Consider the following 18,852-nt stretch of genomic DNA (forward strand, 5'->3'; position numbering starts at 1 on the left):
TTCTAAATGAACTAGTTTCATTTGAATCCTAATATCATTTGCAGAAATTGCAAATATTGACTTTAAAATGACCAATCAATTAAACAGGAGTTAGAATCTGCTTTGCTTTTTTCGCTATCAAAAACTTGCCAGATCAATGAGTCCACAATACAGCAAGGGTTAACCAGCCTCCTCCTTATAGAGCTCTATAAAGTTCATCATCTGGATTTTAAAAGTCAAGGTTGAATAGGCTTCCCTTGAAGTTGGAGCTGATTAAAACATATCCTTGTATGGGGTCTGCTTACGTCACAGTTCTTCTTCTTCTAAGGAAACTAATAGCTCTCCAGTGGTTTTCTTTTGAGATAGAAAGATTATTTTTAATACATATTAAATGGGATTTTAAAATTAAGAAGGTACCATTAAGACGATTTTGGTACTGATGCAGAATTTAAAGTCACCCATTTGTGCCGTAATAAATGTTGGACATGTGTTACAAGGCACAGAGAGCTGCATAGAATAGGTCATGCACCATCTTCCAATGGCTTTCCAGTCGACTGGAACGACGACTCTGATTATCAATGGTTATATTACTCTTTGAATTTAATAAGAATTTTCGTAGTGCCCAGAGCCTACACTTGGTTAGTCAGTATCCAAGATCAGTTGAAAGAGGAAGCGATACCTTGTAGTTAAATGGAATATAGAAACGTTGATATTAAAGCAAAAACTTTTAAAAGGCCAAAATGTGGTGTTGAAGTTGGATCTCTTGCTAATGTGTATCTCGGACATCAATGCAGGTGATCACAGATGCAACAAGATGGCCGTTATACATCTGGACTATAAAATCTCAGAATAGCCTATTAGGAAAAGTTAATAAGATTGGGGTCACAATTTGGGGTATTTCTTATTGAGATTCCTCATTAATGGTTTCACATCCCGACCCACAGGAACTTCAATCCCACAAGATCTATTTCCAGAGTGCAGATGCCCTGATCGAAAGGCAATCCTAATAAGATTCCCTATTATTATCTCCTCACTATCTCACAAAACAGTTCCTTAAACCACGTGAGCTACAGAAGGGGAATTTCTAATGAATTAACATTAACAGTTTATATGCTATCTTTTACAATAGCTGCTTTTTTTTTTACCATTTACTAAATCCGCAGCATTTAGGAATATGTCAGCAATTTGTTAAACTCTATCAATATGATCAAGGGTGGATGCTGCCTGAATAAATCAGCTATTTAAAATTCTCTTATCCTCAGAACCAAAAAAAAGTCCGAAGGATGGCTGCAACACCCCTTTGATACTGTTACGTTCACATTTCAGTCATTTTATTTCTTGATGTAAGAAAGTATTTGAACGCACTAATTACACCACTGTTGGTGGCATAATATAATGATCTGTGAACCACACTGTGAGCAGCTGCTGTGCCAATGTTAAAATCACATTTAAGCTCTGCAAATGGTAATCACAGCATTGGCCTTGAAGAAAAAATATCACCAGCTGTCTAGAGTATATGCAATGCGGACAATCTTTGCTGAGAAGTTACAATGCCTTTATTTTTTAAATCCATTCCAGTCTCCAATTAAATTTACTAAACTTTTTTCAGTGCACCTTCTCCTAAGCCTACTCATGAGTTGCTAATTTTACTTCTATGTTATCAACTCTGGTCAAAGATGAAGATAAAGAAGACGAAAGGTCAAGGAAAGTTGGGACTCCCTCCCCCCCCCCAAAAAAAAACCTCTCCCAGTTCAATGACAATTGAGGCCCCAATTGTTAAAATGAAATCTAGCTGTGATGTTCCTTTGACTGATGAGCAACACAATTTGACAGGTTACTCGTGAAATAGCTGAATGAAGAGCCATAGTAAGTATTGCACAACCTGTCTGCACTGTGTGGTCCATGAAGCAACAAGTTATCTGAGGTTCCAATGCAACTGAACCACTAAAGCGCTGCACCTCTGATGTGACAATGGGTGGTGCAGAGAACAGACTTTGTTGAAGTTAACTTGTCCAGAAGAAAAGTCCCCGGGTTGGCAGCAACACCCTTTGACACATTTCAAAATTTAAGTATAAAATAAAAACTCACTACAGGTTATGTATTTCTGCTTAATTGTAGTTCATAAATTAAGGGATTTTAATGTTCGTATTTATTCTGAAGGTCCATTGATTCTTAATTATGAACTCACACAATTAGGAACGATTAATGATTCAAAGTCAACATCGCAGCTATTAATTAATTAAAATAAAAAATGATTTATTCATTCAAAAAAAATTTTTTGGGGGGGGGTTAAAAGTTATTTTATTCTTAGGGCAATATTTGCAGAATCTTTATCCCACGGTTCACTAGTAGGATGTGTGCTTGGGGTTGATCTTTTCCACTTGGTTGGTTGTAATTTTTTAATGTTGATTTACTTCCACGATGCAAATGGGTCTGGAAGTAAAACTACAAGTGGGCATGAGGTCAGAGATCGAGGGAGTCCGGGTGGGGGCGGTGGGGGATGGGGGTTGAGCCATGGGCATTGGACAGGAGATTGACAGTATGAAGAATGCCTATAAATAGGAATTGATGGCTCAACAGTGTTAACATTGGACTGTTTGGCTCGCTGAACGGCAACTACCTGTAAAACTAAACCTGTAACATCCACAAAGGATGCCATTACTGCACAGAAATCTTACACTTCCGTTGTAACAGCTCTTTGGATTGATCTTACATTAGCAAAAATAAGTAACTACTCATAATATGCAGTTTTTTTGTTCTTAGTCAGCAAGAACTCACTAATGTAATGTTAGGATGACACAGGCAATAATTGACGATATTTTACCCAATTACATTCCATGAATATGAAAAGGTTCATGGACATTTATCATTTTCTCAGGAGAGGAGCTTATTCTAGTGAATGAGTTTGCCCGAACTCCTTCAATAGTCTCATTTATTACAAGAAGGTTTGCTGAATCATTGATATTTTACACAAATTTACCACAAGTCCATTTTGATAGATAATTTAGTTTGTGCTGTATCACAGCTGATCACTTATAAAATGTACAGTTACTATCGTACACTTTACAGTAAATTCTGCAAGGCACTTTGAGACATCCTCCTGACCTGAAAAGGGCCTATATAAAATGCAAGGATTATTATTTTAGAATTATGTTGTTAATGCAAGTTGATGATTCAGACAGGAAAAGGAAGTAAACACGAGAACACTCCAAAATGAACAACTGCTCAAAATACCTAAGCATTAAGCACTTATTACATTCTGCTAATGGCCTTATTTAGACTCAATTGATTTGTGTGCATAATATTCCAAATAAATCATTAAAAATGCCATTTAAGGCACTGGATGAATGCCATAGAGTTTAATTTAAAATCTGACAGAAATAGATGAGCTCAATCTCAACCCATAAAATCCCACCCCCGCTCTTCCCAGCAATTGACTTTGCTCTATTACTGTCTGTTTTCTCCAACATTATCGATGACTTATTAACCATTGAAGTGACCTTTTTTGGTGGATACGTTGCAGTCCTTATTTCCTAAAAGGCTTTTCTACAACACATACAACAGGAATGGTCCTAAACTGAAAATCTCATAGAAATATTTTATTGGGGGAAAAAGCCTGTCCTACAAATTCCCCAAATAAAACCGGTCACTCACTCCATGGCTGTTCGTTCCTCCGGGTCTGGCCTCCTCCTCATCCCCCGAGTCCTCCACTCCACCCTCGGTGGCCGTGCCTTCAGCCACTATGCCCCGAGGCTCTAGAATTCCTTTCCTCACTCCCTTCGTCTTGCTCCCTCTCTTCCTGTTTTCAGGTCCCTGCTGAAGACCTTTCTCTTCGACCGCGCCTTTGGTCACCTTCCTCCCCCTCCCCCTGGCTCGGCCCCGGGATCCGTTACTGTGAAGCGCTCTGAGACGCCGTCCGGCGTGGAGGGCACTATATAAATCCAAGTTGTTGTTGCTGCTGTTTTTGGGACACTGCTGTTGCACAACTAGCTGCCGCGTTTCACCCACTAAAATACACAGTCCAATCCACTTTACAGTCTAGTCTGTGAAGTACTTTGAGATATCTCGATGACGTGATAAGGCACTATATCAAATGCAAGAATTATTATTATTATCATTTATCTTTTGGTGACAACACTCTCTGATTCCCCCCTCAGCCTAGTTTTAAGGCAAGAATTAAAAATAGAGTTTCATATTTTCTGAAAGACTGTGTCGAAATATTTAACATGATTCACTTACATCACAACTTACCATTGGACAGAAAGAATAAACTACTGACTTTGAAATACCTGTATTATAAAAATAGAGCTAACTCTAACCTTTATGCTCTCTTTTCAGTTGTGCCTCGCTTTGTGCTCCAAAACTACCACCTAGAAGGCAGGCAATAAGCAGGTAGTTTGAATACAACTCCCTGATTTGATGTTGTGAATAGGCATTTCTTTCATATCAAATGCCCTTGAAATATACCTCATTAGAACTGTTGATAACACCTTCAAATGGACTGAATACCTTAAACGAGTGGTTGATAATCACATCCAAATTCTTTTCCAATTTGTGGCTAATGGACACCTATTAGTTTTGCCCATATTTCATGTACGAAAGTACATTTTTACATTTTATCAACAATAAATTCCTGTTGCAGTTCTGACCCATGTAGGTAATTGGTTCAGCTTTTTTCAAGCACTATCAATTACTAATACACTTGTCACCCATCCACATAACTGAGGGGTCATCAAATTTGAGATTAACCAATTTATCCTCTTCCCTATTGTTTCCAAATAATGCAGACATCAAGAGACACAGAACCAAAACCTTTGGTCATTGATTAAAAAGAACATTTGTTCTGAAGGCATTCGACTTTAAGTACACATCAACTTTTATAATGGGTACATTTGGGTCATTGAGACGTCTTGCAGACACGATAAGGCATTATATCAAATACAAGGATTATTAGTTGTATACTATGTCACCTCCTCACTGCTAAGTAGTTATTCAGGATTGTGAAGAGGTCAGTATCATGAGTTCATGAGATGCAAAGAATTGTCTTAGTCTTCACCATCGACACTTCAGCAACCTCTGAGCAAAAAATGCCATCAGAAAGAAAATGTTTCGCCAGTGCACAAGATAGAGACCTCTGTACCTCCCACACAGCGAACACCATAAAACTATTCTTTGAACAGATGCTGTGGCCGCTGGAGCTTGTGTTAAAAGAACCCATTGTGATTGTGGCATTTATTCCAACCTTCAAAAACACGTGTGGGCTGTCTCTGGCAGTCAGAGATTGGTGCCTCTGCACAAACTACAGTATATCAGAAACAACAAGTAACTTTTCAAATTATATAGTCTCCGGGAGAAAAAAAAGTTGAGATGTCACCATTTTTAAATTATTTTTTGAGCTCCTCAAGGTGAAGGATAATCACCTTGCTGATTAGAATAATTGCCATTTCAGACACTAGTGGGGAGATATTCTATCGTTCTGCACAATCACCGACACTTAGAGTCGTAATGCGTTTTCACAACAAAATTAAATCAGAACAATTCACAAATTAACACCATAGATAAATCCCAGATTGTCATCTTTATACTCATCAAATTTCAGTGTATAGCCATCCCAGTATGACCTTAAGATATCATTCTGAACCAGATGGCTTTAATTATGTGCACAGTTGTTTTATACGCATTTTCCTTCCACCTTATTCTCACGGTATCCATTCTTGCTCCACTAAATTTGTTCCACTGTTGTAGCACAGAAATGTGAATCAGTAATTTGAATTGTAATGATCCCATCTTACATTGTGTTGTAACCATTGGGATATAGTTTCCATTTGTCATGCTTTCCCTTCTCACATTCCCGCTGCATTAAATTCATCTGGTTGTTTTGGGCTCCTCCTCATTTAATACATAAGACTATCACTGTTCGGTACTGTCCTTCACGCGGGATAATGTCCTGGAGCACTGTTCCCCTACCTTCTCTTCCCTCCAAACCTCCAGCTCGGATCCAAATCCCTGACTGTCCAGCGCCTTGGGACGTTCTCCCGGCGTGAAAGGCGCCGTGTAAATGTTATTTGTTGTTGTTCATCACAAATCCATGGTATTATTGATTGATTGACGGATGGGTGGATTGATTGCGATGACCCATTTCAGTAAATGTAGGTTTAATCAGTACATTTTGGAGCACATGATGAGAAACTGTGTAAACCATTGTAACCTATTCATGTGTGCACCAAACGTTTGTGTCTTTCTGAAGAATGCAAACCCAAACACCACCGATTAATACGCCTGGTAAATATATTCAACAGTTATGATCTCATAAAACTATTCTTGTATCAAAAAAATCACAGGGGTGTGGGATACAGGATATGGTTTGAATTTTTAATCTCGACAAAGATTATTGTAATAAATGTAACTGCCTGCAAACAGGATCATTAGCCTGCAATCTTTCTTTTTGCAATGCGCTATTTTTGCTTCTTTGCCTGCACGCAAACAAATCGCTTCACGCAAACTATGTTCATATTGCGATCTTCTCGTATGACGTCCCTGCTTTCGTTCAATCTACAAGGAATGTAAAATGCTTGTTTTTTTAAAATAACCTGACAATCTGTTTCGATGGTAACTTTTTATCCGAGACAGTCCAAAAAGTTAATACTGACCATCAAATGCTCTTAGGGAAAGAGATCAGAGCTGTAATTGAATAAAATGATGCAATTAAACATTACTGACAAGGCATGGTTTCAATATAGGCAGCCACTAATTTAACAAGTGAAATAGTGGAGCATGTAATGAAGTGTAGAGCCTTGAGCTTGATTCATTACACTGGGGGTCAAAACTGATCATTCATCTTCAACGCTGTAGGTCTCTTGTGCACACAAAGACAGAAAGATTTTAAATAGAAATTTGAGCCACGCTTACAGAAACTATCTTGCATAAAAACTGGCTGCCGCATTTTGCTCATAAAATATACGGTCCATTCACTTTACAGTATATTCCGTGAAGCGCTTTGAGACATCGCAATGACGTAATAAGGCGCTATATCAAATGCAAGGATTATTATTATATATAACATTTTTAAATATTTTTGCAGTGATTTCCTTCAGAGTTTTGTAACAATGTTTGTTGCAGTGATTTTTCTGGATTGCTTACCAGAAAGTAGAAATATCAGTGCTGAGAACACTTTTACCACTTTTAAGCATCAGCCATTTGTGGAACAGGTAGCGCCTAAGCCAACTGCAGAGCAAAACTATTCTGTCCCACCAGTAAGGCGTAACGCATTCCCTAGCCTTGTCAATTGCTAATCTAGAATTAGAGCAGAGAGCTAAGTGTGGGATCCGCAATCACAAACCAATACGAGATAGTTTCTCAGGTAAGAATTGAGACAGATTCTTGACAAGAATACCACGAAAGAGCCATCATATCAACTGTAAACATGAGCATGCAATAAAATGTAATAAAAGTCTCTCCACTTTACAGTATATTCTGTGAAGCGCTTTGAGACATATGTCTCAATGGCGTGATGCGATAAGACATTATATCAAATGCAATTATTATTTTTATTATGGGTTTCCAGACGTGAACCGTTACCTTGGAACTCTATCCCAAATACATCTGTTGTCTGGAACTCAACGCCAAAGTTCAAGTGTGGATTTGAAGTATCACTTGCAGAACCAAAGCTGTCAGGGAGTGCATCAAACTACAGAAAATCTATGATTTGCCTATTGGGTATCTCAGTGCAATTTCTTCATGTCTATCTGGGCTTTCAGCAGCCATTAAGGTCAAATTCATGAGACATTTGTCCTCGTTATAATTGCCTCCAGTTTCTCCCTACCTCCAAGGGTTATGCCACTTAATGTATCAAGAGCAAGAACTGCCGACTGCATTTGTTTTACAATCTGCCTTGTATCATGTCATCAAATTAGTTACACTGATATACACCATACCTCACATTTCTCAGCAGTAATCTTCCCAATCCCTAAATGGCTGGAACTCTCTTGACAGTATGTCTGCCTTCTCGGGTCAAACTTACTTCCACATCAGGAGCAGGTTCAGATATTCAACTTGCCTTTGTCAAAGTAATTACTAACCACTATGAACAGCAGGATCAAACCTTAGGAAACTACTAGTCACAGCTTCCCAATTAGAACCATTATAATTAAGAATTACTCGCAGCTTCCCCTGATCAGGTCAATTAGTAGTTCAATTTGTAACTTCAGCCCAGATTCCATAACCTTTCACTTAAGCAATTCATCTTCCTGTCAATTTTTTCCTGAAATTCGAGCTATATGAGATCCATCAGCCTGACACAACTCTGTCACTTCTCAAAGAATTCCAATAAATTTACTTGAGACGACCCAATTTGCTGTACTCCTGTTGGTTTAGATTTATTGCCCTTATTTTTGTTGCAAGGCTCTCTTGATTTATTTTCATTATATCACACTCCAATATCTTCTTCACTGGAGATGTTAAGCTAATAAACTGATAATTTCCAGACTCGTGATTTTCAATGTGATTCAAATCACAGTCAGTGTAATTGTCTGCTGAACTCTTTGCACAAACTCTTATGCCCGATCAGTTAAAGAAACATCTTTTCGCCATATTATTCCTAATTCCACCTCCATTTATTTTAGTTTGCTTCATCATTTTTTGGCAGAAGACTATTTCAATGGCAGATTTCAATGCTAATCATATTGTTTTCATAAACTTGGGTGAAAATTATAATGATTCTCAACCCCAAGACTGGTGTATTAAGTAACTCCTTTATATTCTCTGTTTCCAACAATCCAATACCATAAACAACCCTTGCATCTCTTTTTATACTTCCTTGACATCACTATGCCAAACGAATCAGAAAGTTGTCTGTTCAATTTCTGTTCTGTTCTGAGCTGTCTGATCTCAGGGCAACAATTGCTGCCCTACAAATTTGCCTCAAAGACCTTGTGAGCAGATGTCTCAGAGAATAGGATTGGGCAGTGGAACGACCTGCTGACAGTGCCACGTAATCTTAATTCAGCAGAGAAGATGATTTACAAGGACTTGATGCTACATTTCTCTTAAATTATACAGCACAAGTCTTACGAGTAATAAATCTTCAGGCCAGCTACATAACTAGAAAACACACTCTCTGCAACACAATTGCATATTTTGCACATTTATCTCAACTGAAGACTGTGAAAACTTTGGATCATTCAGGAGATAAGCAAGTACCAGGAAAACAATCTGTTGCTCATTGCTATTTGTAGCACATAATTCTCCCAGGCTGCTGAGCAGAGATGGTTAGACAGACCATTTGGTGTAAAACATTGAATTCTGCAGCTAAACAATAAATAATACTCATTGCATTTAGTGTAGCACCCTTTCTCGTTGGGAGGACCTGCCAAAGCGCTTCACAGGATTTACTGTGAAGTGGAGTGACTGTGTATTTGTAGGCGAACACAGCAGCCTAATTATGCACAGCAATGTTCCACAAACACCCAAGGAGTGAATGTCCAATTTTATTTGGGGGATTGTTGGTCAAGATACCGGGAGAAACTCCTGTCTCTTTTCGAAAAGTGCCACGCCATCTTTAACATCCACCTGAACAGACAGACGGGACCTTGGTTTTATGTCTCATCCAAAGGACGACACCTTCAACAACGCAACACATGCCCAGCACTGCATTGGAATGTCAGCTCGACTATGTGAATTGGCGTAAAGCTCTTTGACGCTGTTTAACATTAAAGACGCTGTAAGTGAGCTGCAATAGATGTGCAACTAAACCTCGGCTGAGGAGAGCAATATCAGCCAGGGTCTCCCTGCTCTTGATTGCCAAGCCCTGATCACTGCTGCAGGTGGATTTTGTGGATCCTGGGTCAGGACTGAGTAGTGCATGGCACTCACTGCCAACCTCACACGTGAAGAATGGCCACTTGATCAGTTGACTTGGTGTCTGTCACCAGTGGACCTCCCTTCTCCCTATCGCCACGCACATACAACTCTGTTCCCTGCTCCCTCGTGTACGCATCCACCAAATCTTTCGTTAAATGACATTCTTTTATGCCACACAAAACAGCTGATTCAATTGCAGTCACAGAGAGTTATGTGTGCATGGTCGCAGTGAGCTTTCAGGAATCATTAATGGTTATCACCCACTCACCAAATGGAAAGCATCTATAAGAAACAGGCATCATTTTAGACTAGCGCTAATTGGCGTGCTTCTTCACAGTGGTTATGAATATTCATTTCAGTTTATCATAAGAATTTTCTTCAATCACATTGTGACATTGTGAATGGCCGAGGGTTCGTTTCAAGTTTACGACTAATTCAAGTCGAGAGTATCACATCAATTCCAGAGCCAAGTGACATGGATAATAAATATGCTTCTTACATATTTTCTTTCCGTTGGCAATCTAGACTATTGCCATCAAATTAAAATAATCTAAATAGTTTTGTATGCGAAAGACACTTGCTTGATGTTATGATGCTGTGGTTAATGACTGATACTGAAAGCTAATGAAAGATGTATTATATTAAATGAACCCATTGGATTTCATTTATATTTAAAGCTACACTATGTTGTTACGAATTAGATTATAAAACAAATTATTATTGAGCAAACATAAAGCATTTTGTTGGGAAAATTAGTTTATTCCCCAAGTTTGGTCCAATATGAAACATTTTAAAAGGATCTGGAAACAGAAAAATGCAAATGTAACATTCTTTTAATTGTGTTGAAATATTAAAACTAAGTCTTAACTCCTCTCCCTAAAGTTAATCAAAGTTAAATAATAATAATATCCTCAAACTTTACAGTGAAATAGCTTGGATGTGGTAGACTAATGTATAAATGACAATTTAGGCAAATGAAACTTTAATGTTACGTTTGAATATAATGGTTTATTGCTCTCAATAGAATAATATTGTTTTTATTACAAATTTAATGGAGAGACAGATTGGAGTCATCAGTTGTAATGGCCAGGCAATTAGTAGGAGCTCTTTGCTTGAGGCATAGCGCCATTCCCCATCACATGCTGGTCAGCAGGAGCAGTACAGTAATAGGATCATAATAATCCTTGTATTCGATAAAGTTTTGTCAAGACGTCTCAAAGCTCTTTACAGCATTTACTGTAAAAGTTAGAGACTGTGTATTTATGGTGAACGTAGCAACCAATTTGCGCTCAGCAATGTCCCACAAACCACCATGGAATGAATGACCAATTTTCTCTTTTGCGTCTGCCACTGTGAAGCAATCTGGGATGCTCTCCAGCGTGAGAGTATAATAAATGCATGTATAAACGCCATGCAAATGCCAGTTGTTGTTGTTGAATCACACCAAGGCATCTTTAACGTCTGCCTGAACATTTGAACTATTGGATTCGTAGTCGGGAATCCTACCAACTGAGCCAGGCACCTGATACGATACGATCAAGAGGTTAACTTTGCTGATGTTTGATTTACCAACAGTCAAAAGGGTTAGTGCCATTCTGTTTTATCAGCCTTTCTTATTGTAAAAGGAATTAGAAAGTCAAGAGCAATCTGCATTTGAGAATATGAATCTATAATCTATAAGACTATGAATAATATTATATGAAATGTAAATTATCAGCCATTCGTGTATTAAATAGATCACTACTGACGACTTTCCTCTTCGACTGTGCTTACGGTTACCTCCTTCCTCCGCATCCGGCTTCATCACTGTGAAGCGCATTTATGTAGAGCCCCCTATCCTGCGTGAGGGGCTCTGTAAATACTTTATAACTGTATCTTGTTTTCCATCGTGAGGAAATGGGGCAATTGAACACTAGCGGTAAACATTTAATAAAACCTAACCATAAATCCTCTTGCACATGTTTAGCCCAGGACTGGACCAGAGTATTCAGACTGATCTCTTTTGTGAAACTTTCACGAATAAATAAGTTTTGTTAATCACGTTTTAACATAGCAGATGCACCATGTCTCTACCAGATACATTTCCATGAATCAAAATCCTGGCACTCAGTGCCTTATAGCTTTATAGATAATATATACTGAGAAACACTGCTTAGTTTGTTTCCCAAATAGCTAATCACTCCCGCAGGAATGAATATTGAGACAACATTATTAGGCATCAATATATCATGTCCAAAATGAAGGATGAATGAAATGCTGAGATGCTGTTTTGCATTTGAGGGATTTCTCCTTCTATGTTTTTCATGAGTTTTGCTATTCAAATTCTCCTATTCATCTACTGCCACCTAGTTTTACAGAGTGAGTGCATTTCCCTTTCACACGCCATCTATTCTGATCACTCAATCCACTCCTGTTTGTGGGACACTGCTGGGCACAATTGGCTGCCCACAAAAATATACAGTCAATTCACTTTACAGTATATTCTGTGAAGCCCTTTGAGACGTCTCGAAAATGTGATAAGGTGCTATATCAAATGCAAGGATTATTAGCAGTAGTATTTTCCTCTTCCCAGTTGCTGCCATTCATGTAGTATATTATTTCGGTGATTTTATGTCAGATGAATTGATTTGTTTGCATTGCAAACTTTTACCAATCAAAATCTCTGATTCATATATGGAGCTCTGTGCTATTTCGCCCACCCCACCTCCGCCTCCACAATCGATAATTATCCTTACATTTGGTACAGAGCCTTTCATGTTGAGAGGATATCTCAAAGCACTTCACAGGATATACTGTAAAGTGGAGTGACCGTGTGTTTTTATGGGCAATGTGTGCCAGAGGACAAGGGATCTGCATTTCTCCAATGATGCTGTGATTACTTTCCCTTCCAGTACATTATATTAGCATGAGTCGTGGAGCCGTTTCCAACCATTTGGCTTCTTGGTAACGCTACACACTTATCTGAAGATTTCTAAGTATTCAAAATGTACTCCAATTACACGTTGCCAATGACTGTTATATCATCTCAGTAATGTCGCTTAATCGTATAATAAGTACCTTGTTATAATGCAACCTACCTGGGCTCCAAATGGATAATTAATGTTGTTCAAGCCCATTTAATACATCTACAAATGAAATGTGCTACTAGAAATATCTTTGTGTTTTACGCTTGGAGTTCACTGCGGTTCTAGCTGTGAGGACCTGAACTTCATGACCATAAATTACTCGGTGGCCTTTCATTTTCTAATTATACTTTAATAACATGACATTTACAAATGGCATTCCTTCTGAAATGTCCTAATGACTATTTGGGATTCTTTATAAATGTATATGTCACAGTTTACAGTTTAAATTGCTCAACAATCCAGACTTAATTGTTTTCCAAAAAACAGCATTCTCTTTCTTAAATGGAATTACTGAGTCATCTATCTTTTTCACAGTGAAATAGCTGCTTGCCATTGCTTTAATTAAGCTGCATAAAAACTTCAGTAATTAAATGTTAATTGGTACTGCTTTGTCCCACTTTATTGTCAGCATATGTGTAAAACAAAGCGCAGAATTTGAATTTGAGTGACTAAAATACATTTGAACAAAGAGATGGATCAAATTAAAGGAGACTTTCAACATCCAAACATACTGCTTTACCTGGAATATTGAAGAGAAGACTAAAATGCCATGCAAGAGAATATCCTAAATGTAAAACAAAAGGTACTGGTTATAAGGCTCAATTGTCAACAATGATTTACTGCTTTCAACTTGAACTGTTCTTGAGTCAGTGAAAGAAATACCCTCCATGTGATATAGGTTTGAAAATCCAAACTCTTGATCTTATAAATAAGTCAAACAACAACAACAACAAAATTGCATTTGTACAGCACCTTTCACGTCGGGAGGACGTCCCAAGGTGCTGGACATTCAGTGATTCGGACCCGAGCTGGGATTGGGGAGGGTGGAGGGCAGTGCGGGGGGAGAGGAGAGTGATCGAAAGCACGATCGAGGAGGAGGGTTATGAGATGGGTCTTGAAGGAGGCATAGGAGGGCGCGAGGTGGAGGGACTGCCAAATCTGACCCAAATGCCCACAAGTTCATCAACCTACCATCAATAGCAGCTAATATAATGGACAATGTTGAAAAAGAGTTGTCAGTAAGAGTACTTGTTCAGCAATAGCAGGCTGCAAAGATCCTGCTTGACAAATGTCTTTGACTTTAAGGATGTTGTAAAATAGTTATTAGAAACTGACAGTGATAGACGGTATTTGATCTTCAAGAAAGCTTTTGATGAAGTCCACCCGAAAGAGTTCTAATTAAACTAAAAGCCACAGGAACCTAAGATAGAAGAGACAATTGGATAAGAAGTTGATTGAAAAAATAGGAAACTGAAAGGAATAGTGTTTGAGTGGGAGGTGGGTGCCAATACTCATTGGAATTTCCTTGGGTAGTGCTTAGATCCCTGCTGTTCCTAATCTACATTAATGACTGAGATATCAGTACTAAATGGAAACTCATCAAATATACTGATGACACTGAAATAGGCAGCAGTTAGAGACTGAGCAAAAGAGTGACAGGTGGTTTGAAATCTGCTAGGCAATTGAGGGGACAAGTGGCAAATTCAATTTAACATTGATGAATGTAAACTATCTCACCACAGTGAGAAATGTGCATCACAAGCATATAACTAATTGGATAGAATTGGCAGAGGGTGAGGTAAAAAGGCATCTGGGAAGGGTGATAGAATCATTACTTTCAATGCCAACTGTGGAGTAACAATTTGAAAAAAATCAAACAGGATGGTGGGATATATAATATAATAATGATAGCTGCATTTGATATAGCGCCTTATCATGTCTTCAAGACGTCTCAAAGCGCTTTGCAGAATATACTGCAAAGTGAATTGACTGCATTTTGTGGGTGACACGTGGCAGCCGATTGTGCACAGCAGCGTCCCACAAACAGACGTAGATTGATTGACAAATTATCACTATTATTATTTTTAAGGGGTTATTACCTCCTGAAACGTGATCTACCAATCGACTAACAGCCGGGATCCTACTTACTGATAGGTGAACAGAGGCGTGCGGATTTAGGAATCTTGCCCAACGTTTCGCCCTGCCCGGGAATTGATCCTGAGTGCAAGTGCTCTAACCACTGAGCTATAGGACACCACTATTTTACGGTGAAATTAATTCCAACTAAACTAATGCACAACAATAGGATGGGTCCTGCTTTAGGAACAAGTCACGACTGTTTGACCCATCAGAGCAAAACCTTTCATAGGACCTATCCTAATGCCCAATCTCTCCAGGATGATCAGGTGCACGTTTTCAATGACACTGTAGCGTCTCACTGCTTAGTTTATCTCAGTCCCAAATTGCTCTGTGCCCTCACTCACCACATCAAGACCTCTTATAACGTTGTATCTCATAGCGTCTCAATCGGATGGCTTTCCGATGCTTTTCGCGAAACTGAGCAATGGGAAATGTTCGGGTAAGATAATGCGATTCGTTTTGGGCGCAAATCAGAAATAGTATCACTGTCCATTCTACTTATAATAATAATAAATTGGTCATTTTCAATCTACCACTGTTTGTGGGACATCGCTGTGCGCAATTGGCTGCCGCGTTCGCCCACAAATATACAGTCAATTCGCTTTGCAGTGTGTTCTGTGAAGCGCTTTGGGAGGTCCTCCCGACGTGAAAAGCGCTATATCAAATGCAAGGATTATTATTATTATTACTTCCCCGAAGTCTCCTAAGCCATCCGCACAAACCACACTTACAGCAGCTGCTCAAAACAGCTTCAAACATGTCATCGCTGGACACAGCGCACCTCCTGCAAAGCAAAGTATCAGAGGTGCAATGGTCCCTTTTTTTTTTTGCTTTGCTTCTCTTGAATAAACATGTCATCTGATTCTGACTTGGCGAGCAAAAAAAATACATTAAGATGTACAGTATTTTAAACACACTTCGTTTCTTACACCAATGCACCAATGTTCTTGCAGTGGATGCCTGTAACTCCAGTTGGTTGTGTGTGTGTGTGTGTGTGGGGGGTAGTGGGAGGTGAAGGAAAGTGGTTTAAGGAGAGGGGGGGGTGGGGGGGGGGAGAGGATGAGGTGTTCAGTGAAATCCAATGGGAGTCAGACGTCAGTCGGTGTGACTGAGAGCGCAGCCCTTTCTTTAGACGCAGTTTGAGAGAGGTTCAGGAGAAGGTAATACACGCACTTGAGCTTCAGCAGAAAGAACTGCCTTCGGGACAGCTCACACCTGTGGTCCGAACAGCTCCACAGCTCCACATACCTCTGAGTAGAAATACTTAATTGTCATTACTCACTTATGATGTGATTGTGAATTACTTACTCGACCGCCGAAGAACCAGTGCCGTCTCTTCGCTAAACGATGGCATCTCTGGTGAGTTAGTTCTCTGCCTTTTCTTTTCCTCTCCACAGATCGCACAGTGAGTAGTAACTCCGGGAGTGGGGAGTCCTGAAAAATAACTCGAATGTTTTGCTATGAAGAGCGGTGGCTGTTCAGCACTGAATGGTGTGGGGTTTTATTTGCTGTGACTGTCGGGTCCGGTTTCAGTGGCGAAGGTGATGTGAACACAAATTAGACACAAACTTGTGTTAAATAAAGTAACTGATACAGAAACTTGGATTTGTTTTTAAGGGCGAGTGTGTGTGTGTGTGTGTGTATATATATATATATACATAACAAAAAAAGGAGTTATAATGGAAACCGTAATGGTCTGTGTTTTCCGTTCCTAAAGGTGAAATAATATTTCATTTAAGATGAAGTCGTAAACGGACAGAAAAGGTATCGACCGATCTACCAAAGGACCGACCGACCGACTTACCTTCTCTCTGAGAGCCTTTTGGCACCGGGGAGATGGGGAGTTGCCAAAGCCCTCCCGGGGAGAGCTCTGCCCCTCTCTCCCCGCGTTCCGGCACCGGCGGTGTTCCCACGGGGATGGACCTGGAGTTCGTGCAGCAGAAGCCGCGGATCCCGTCCATCATCTCGGATTGAACCCCAACACCGGGTACGTTTGGGCCAGAAATCCTCCGGGAACACCGGCCCTCGGCCCCGGGGGCAGAGCGCTCTCACACCGAAACCAGAGGCAGTGCCCGTGAGGGTCTGTGGGTTTGTGGTGGTGTTCAGGTGTTTGATTGGTTTCCTGTATTTCAGGGGCAGATACCGACACTCCCCCCCATCCCCCCCCCCCCCCCCCCCCGGAGACTACACCCCCCCCCCCACCCCCACCCCGTCACCATGGACCCCAATGGCTCTGAGTCCTGCCCCGGGCCCCAGGACCTCTGTGGCTTTCCCAATGGCACGGGGGCTAACTTCACGCTGCCGGAGCACTTCCCGGATTTCTACGTCGTCCTTCCGGTCATCTACTCGGTGATTTGCGCCGCCGGTCTGACCGGCAACACGGCCGTCATCTACGTGATCCTCAAAGCCCCCAAAATGAAGACGGTGACCAACACCTTCATCCTCAACCTGGCCATCGCCGACGACCTGTTCACCCTGGTCCTGCCCATCAACATAGCCGACCACCTGCTGCACCACTGGCCGTTCGGGGAACTCATGTGCAAACTGATTCTGTCCATCGACCACTACAACATCTTCTCCAGCATCTACTTCCTGACCGTGATGAGCGTGGACCGTTACCTGGTGGTCTTGGCCACCGTGCGCTCCAGGAAGCTGCCCCATCGCACCTACAGGGCGGCCCAGATCGTCAGCCTGTGCGTGTGGCTCCTGGTCTTCCTCATCGTGTTGCCCTTCACCGTCTTCGCCGAGGTCTACACCGACAGTTTGAACAGGAAGAGCTGCGTCCTGGTGTTCCCCAAGCCCGAGCGCGCCTGGTTGAAAGCCAGCAGGATCTACACTCTGATCCTGGGCTTCGCCATCCCGGTCTCCACCATCTGCGTCCTGTACACCAGGATGCTCTACAGGCTCAGGAACATGCGGCTGAATTCCAATGCCAAAGCCCTGGACAAGGCGAAGAAGAAAGTGACTCTGATGGTCTTTGTGGTGCTGGCCGTGTGCCTTTTCTGCTGGACTCCCTTCCACCTGACCACCATCGTGGCTCTGACCACAGACCTCCAGGAGACATCCCTGGTCATAGGTATCGCCTACTTCATCACCAGTCTGAGCTACGCCAATTCCTGCTTGAATCCCTTCCTCTACGCCTTTCTGGACGATAACTTCCAGAAGAGTTTTAAGAAGTTATTGGAGTGTAGAACAACTTAGAGAGACGGGGGCTGATATAATAATCCTTGCATTTGATATATATATATATGTACAAAAGCAAGGTGCCTATTCAAATTTGGCTGCTCTGGATTCCCCACTAAGTCCAATGTTCATTTTATTTGATAACCAGTGGTCCATGTACATGGTTTAGTAACAGCTGCTCCAGGTCTCTGTCGCCACCTGATGTTAGGCGTTGATTGTACTCTTAACCCAACTTAACAGTGAAGGAAATCCCAACTCATGCAAAGCCCTTATAAGGTAAATGTAGAAAATAATATATTTAACGCTTTATGGAACTGACGACTTGTGGTTAATTGAGCAGAACTGGGTATTAATATTTGCCCATTTCGCATCTAGAACAGTAAAACTGCACATCGCATCAACGCTTTCCAGCCTATATTACAGTAATAGACACCAGAGCTTTATTAGGACAGACTCGGTTTGCTAGCTTAAATAAAAAATATCCTTGCATTTGATAGAGCGCCTTATTATTTCTTTGAGACGTCTCAAAGAGCTTCACAGAATATAAAGTGAATTGACTATTTTGTAGGCGAAACACGGCAGCCGATTGCACACAGCAGCGTCCCACAAACAGTCGTGGATTGAGTGACCAAATCATTATTAAATGCTTGTATTCTGTGATAGGAGATATTCGAAAAGAAACTTGGTTCATATAATGTTTGTTTTCTCTCATTAATATTGTATGTCTGAAACTCATTTTACTTCTGTAGCAACGTATTTTAGGTTGGGAGATTTCCACCAACCCAAC

General features: G+C 40.5%; 1 protein-coding gene across 1 annotated transcript; it reads left to right on the top strand.

Annotated features, from left to right (window-relative positions):
• Positions 1-11,733: 11,733 nt before the first annotated feature.
• On the top strand, positions 11,734-18,087 carry LOC103186294 (neuropeptides B and W receptor 2). The gene is made up of 3 exons (XM_007905215.2): positions 11,734-11,755; positions 12,010-12,033; positions 17,167-18,087. The coding sequence occupies exons 1-3, from the start codon at positions 11,734-11,736 to the stop codon at positions 18,081-18,083; spliced, it is 963 nt and encodes a 320-aa protein (XP_007903406.2). The 3' UTR covers positions 18,084-18,087.
• The last annotated feature ends 765 nt before the right edge of the window (positions 18,088-18,852 follow it).

Source organism: Callorhinchus milii, unplaced genomic scaffold (assembly GCF_018977255.1).
Source record: "Callorhinchus milii isolate IMCB2004 unplaced genomic scaffold, IMCB_Cmil_1.0 Scaffold18, whole genome shotgun sequence".
In the NCBI taxonomy this organism is placed as follows: Eukaryota; Metazoa; Chordata; class Chondrichthyes; order Chimaeriformes; family Callorhinchidae; genus Callorhinchus; species Callorhinchus milii.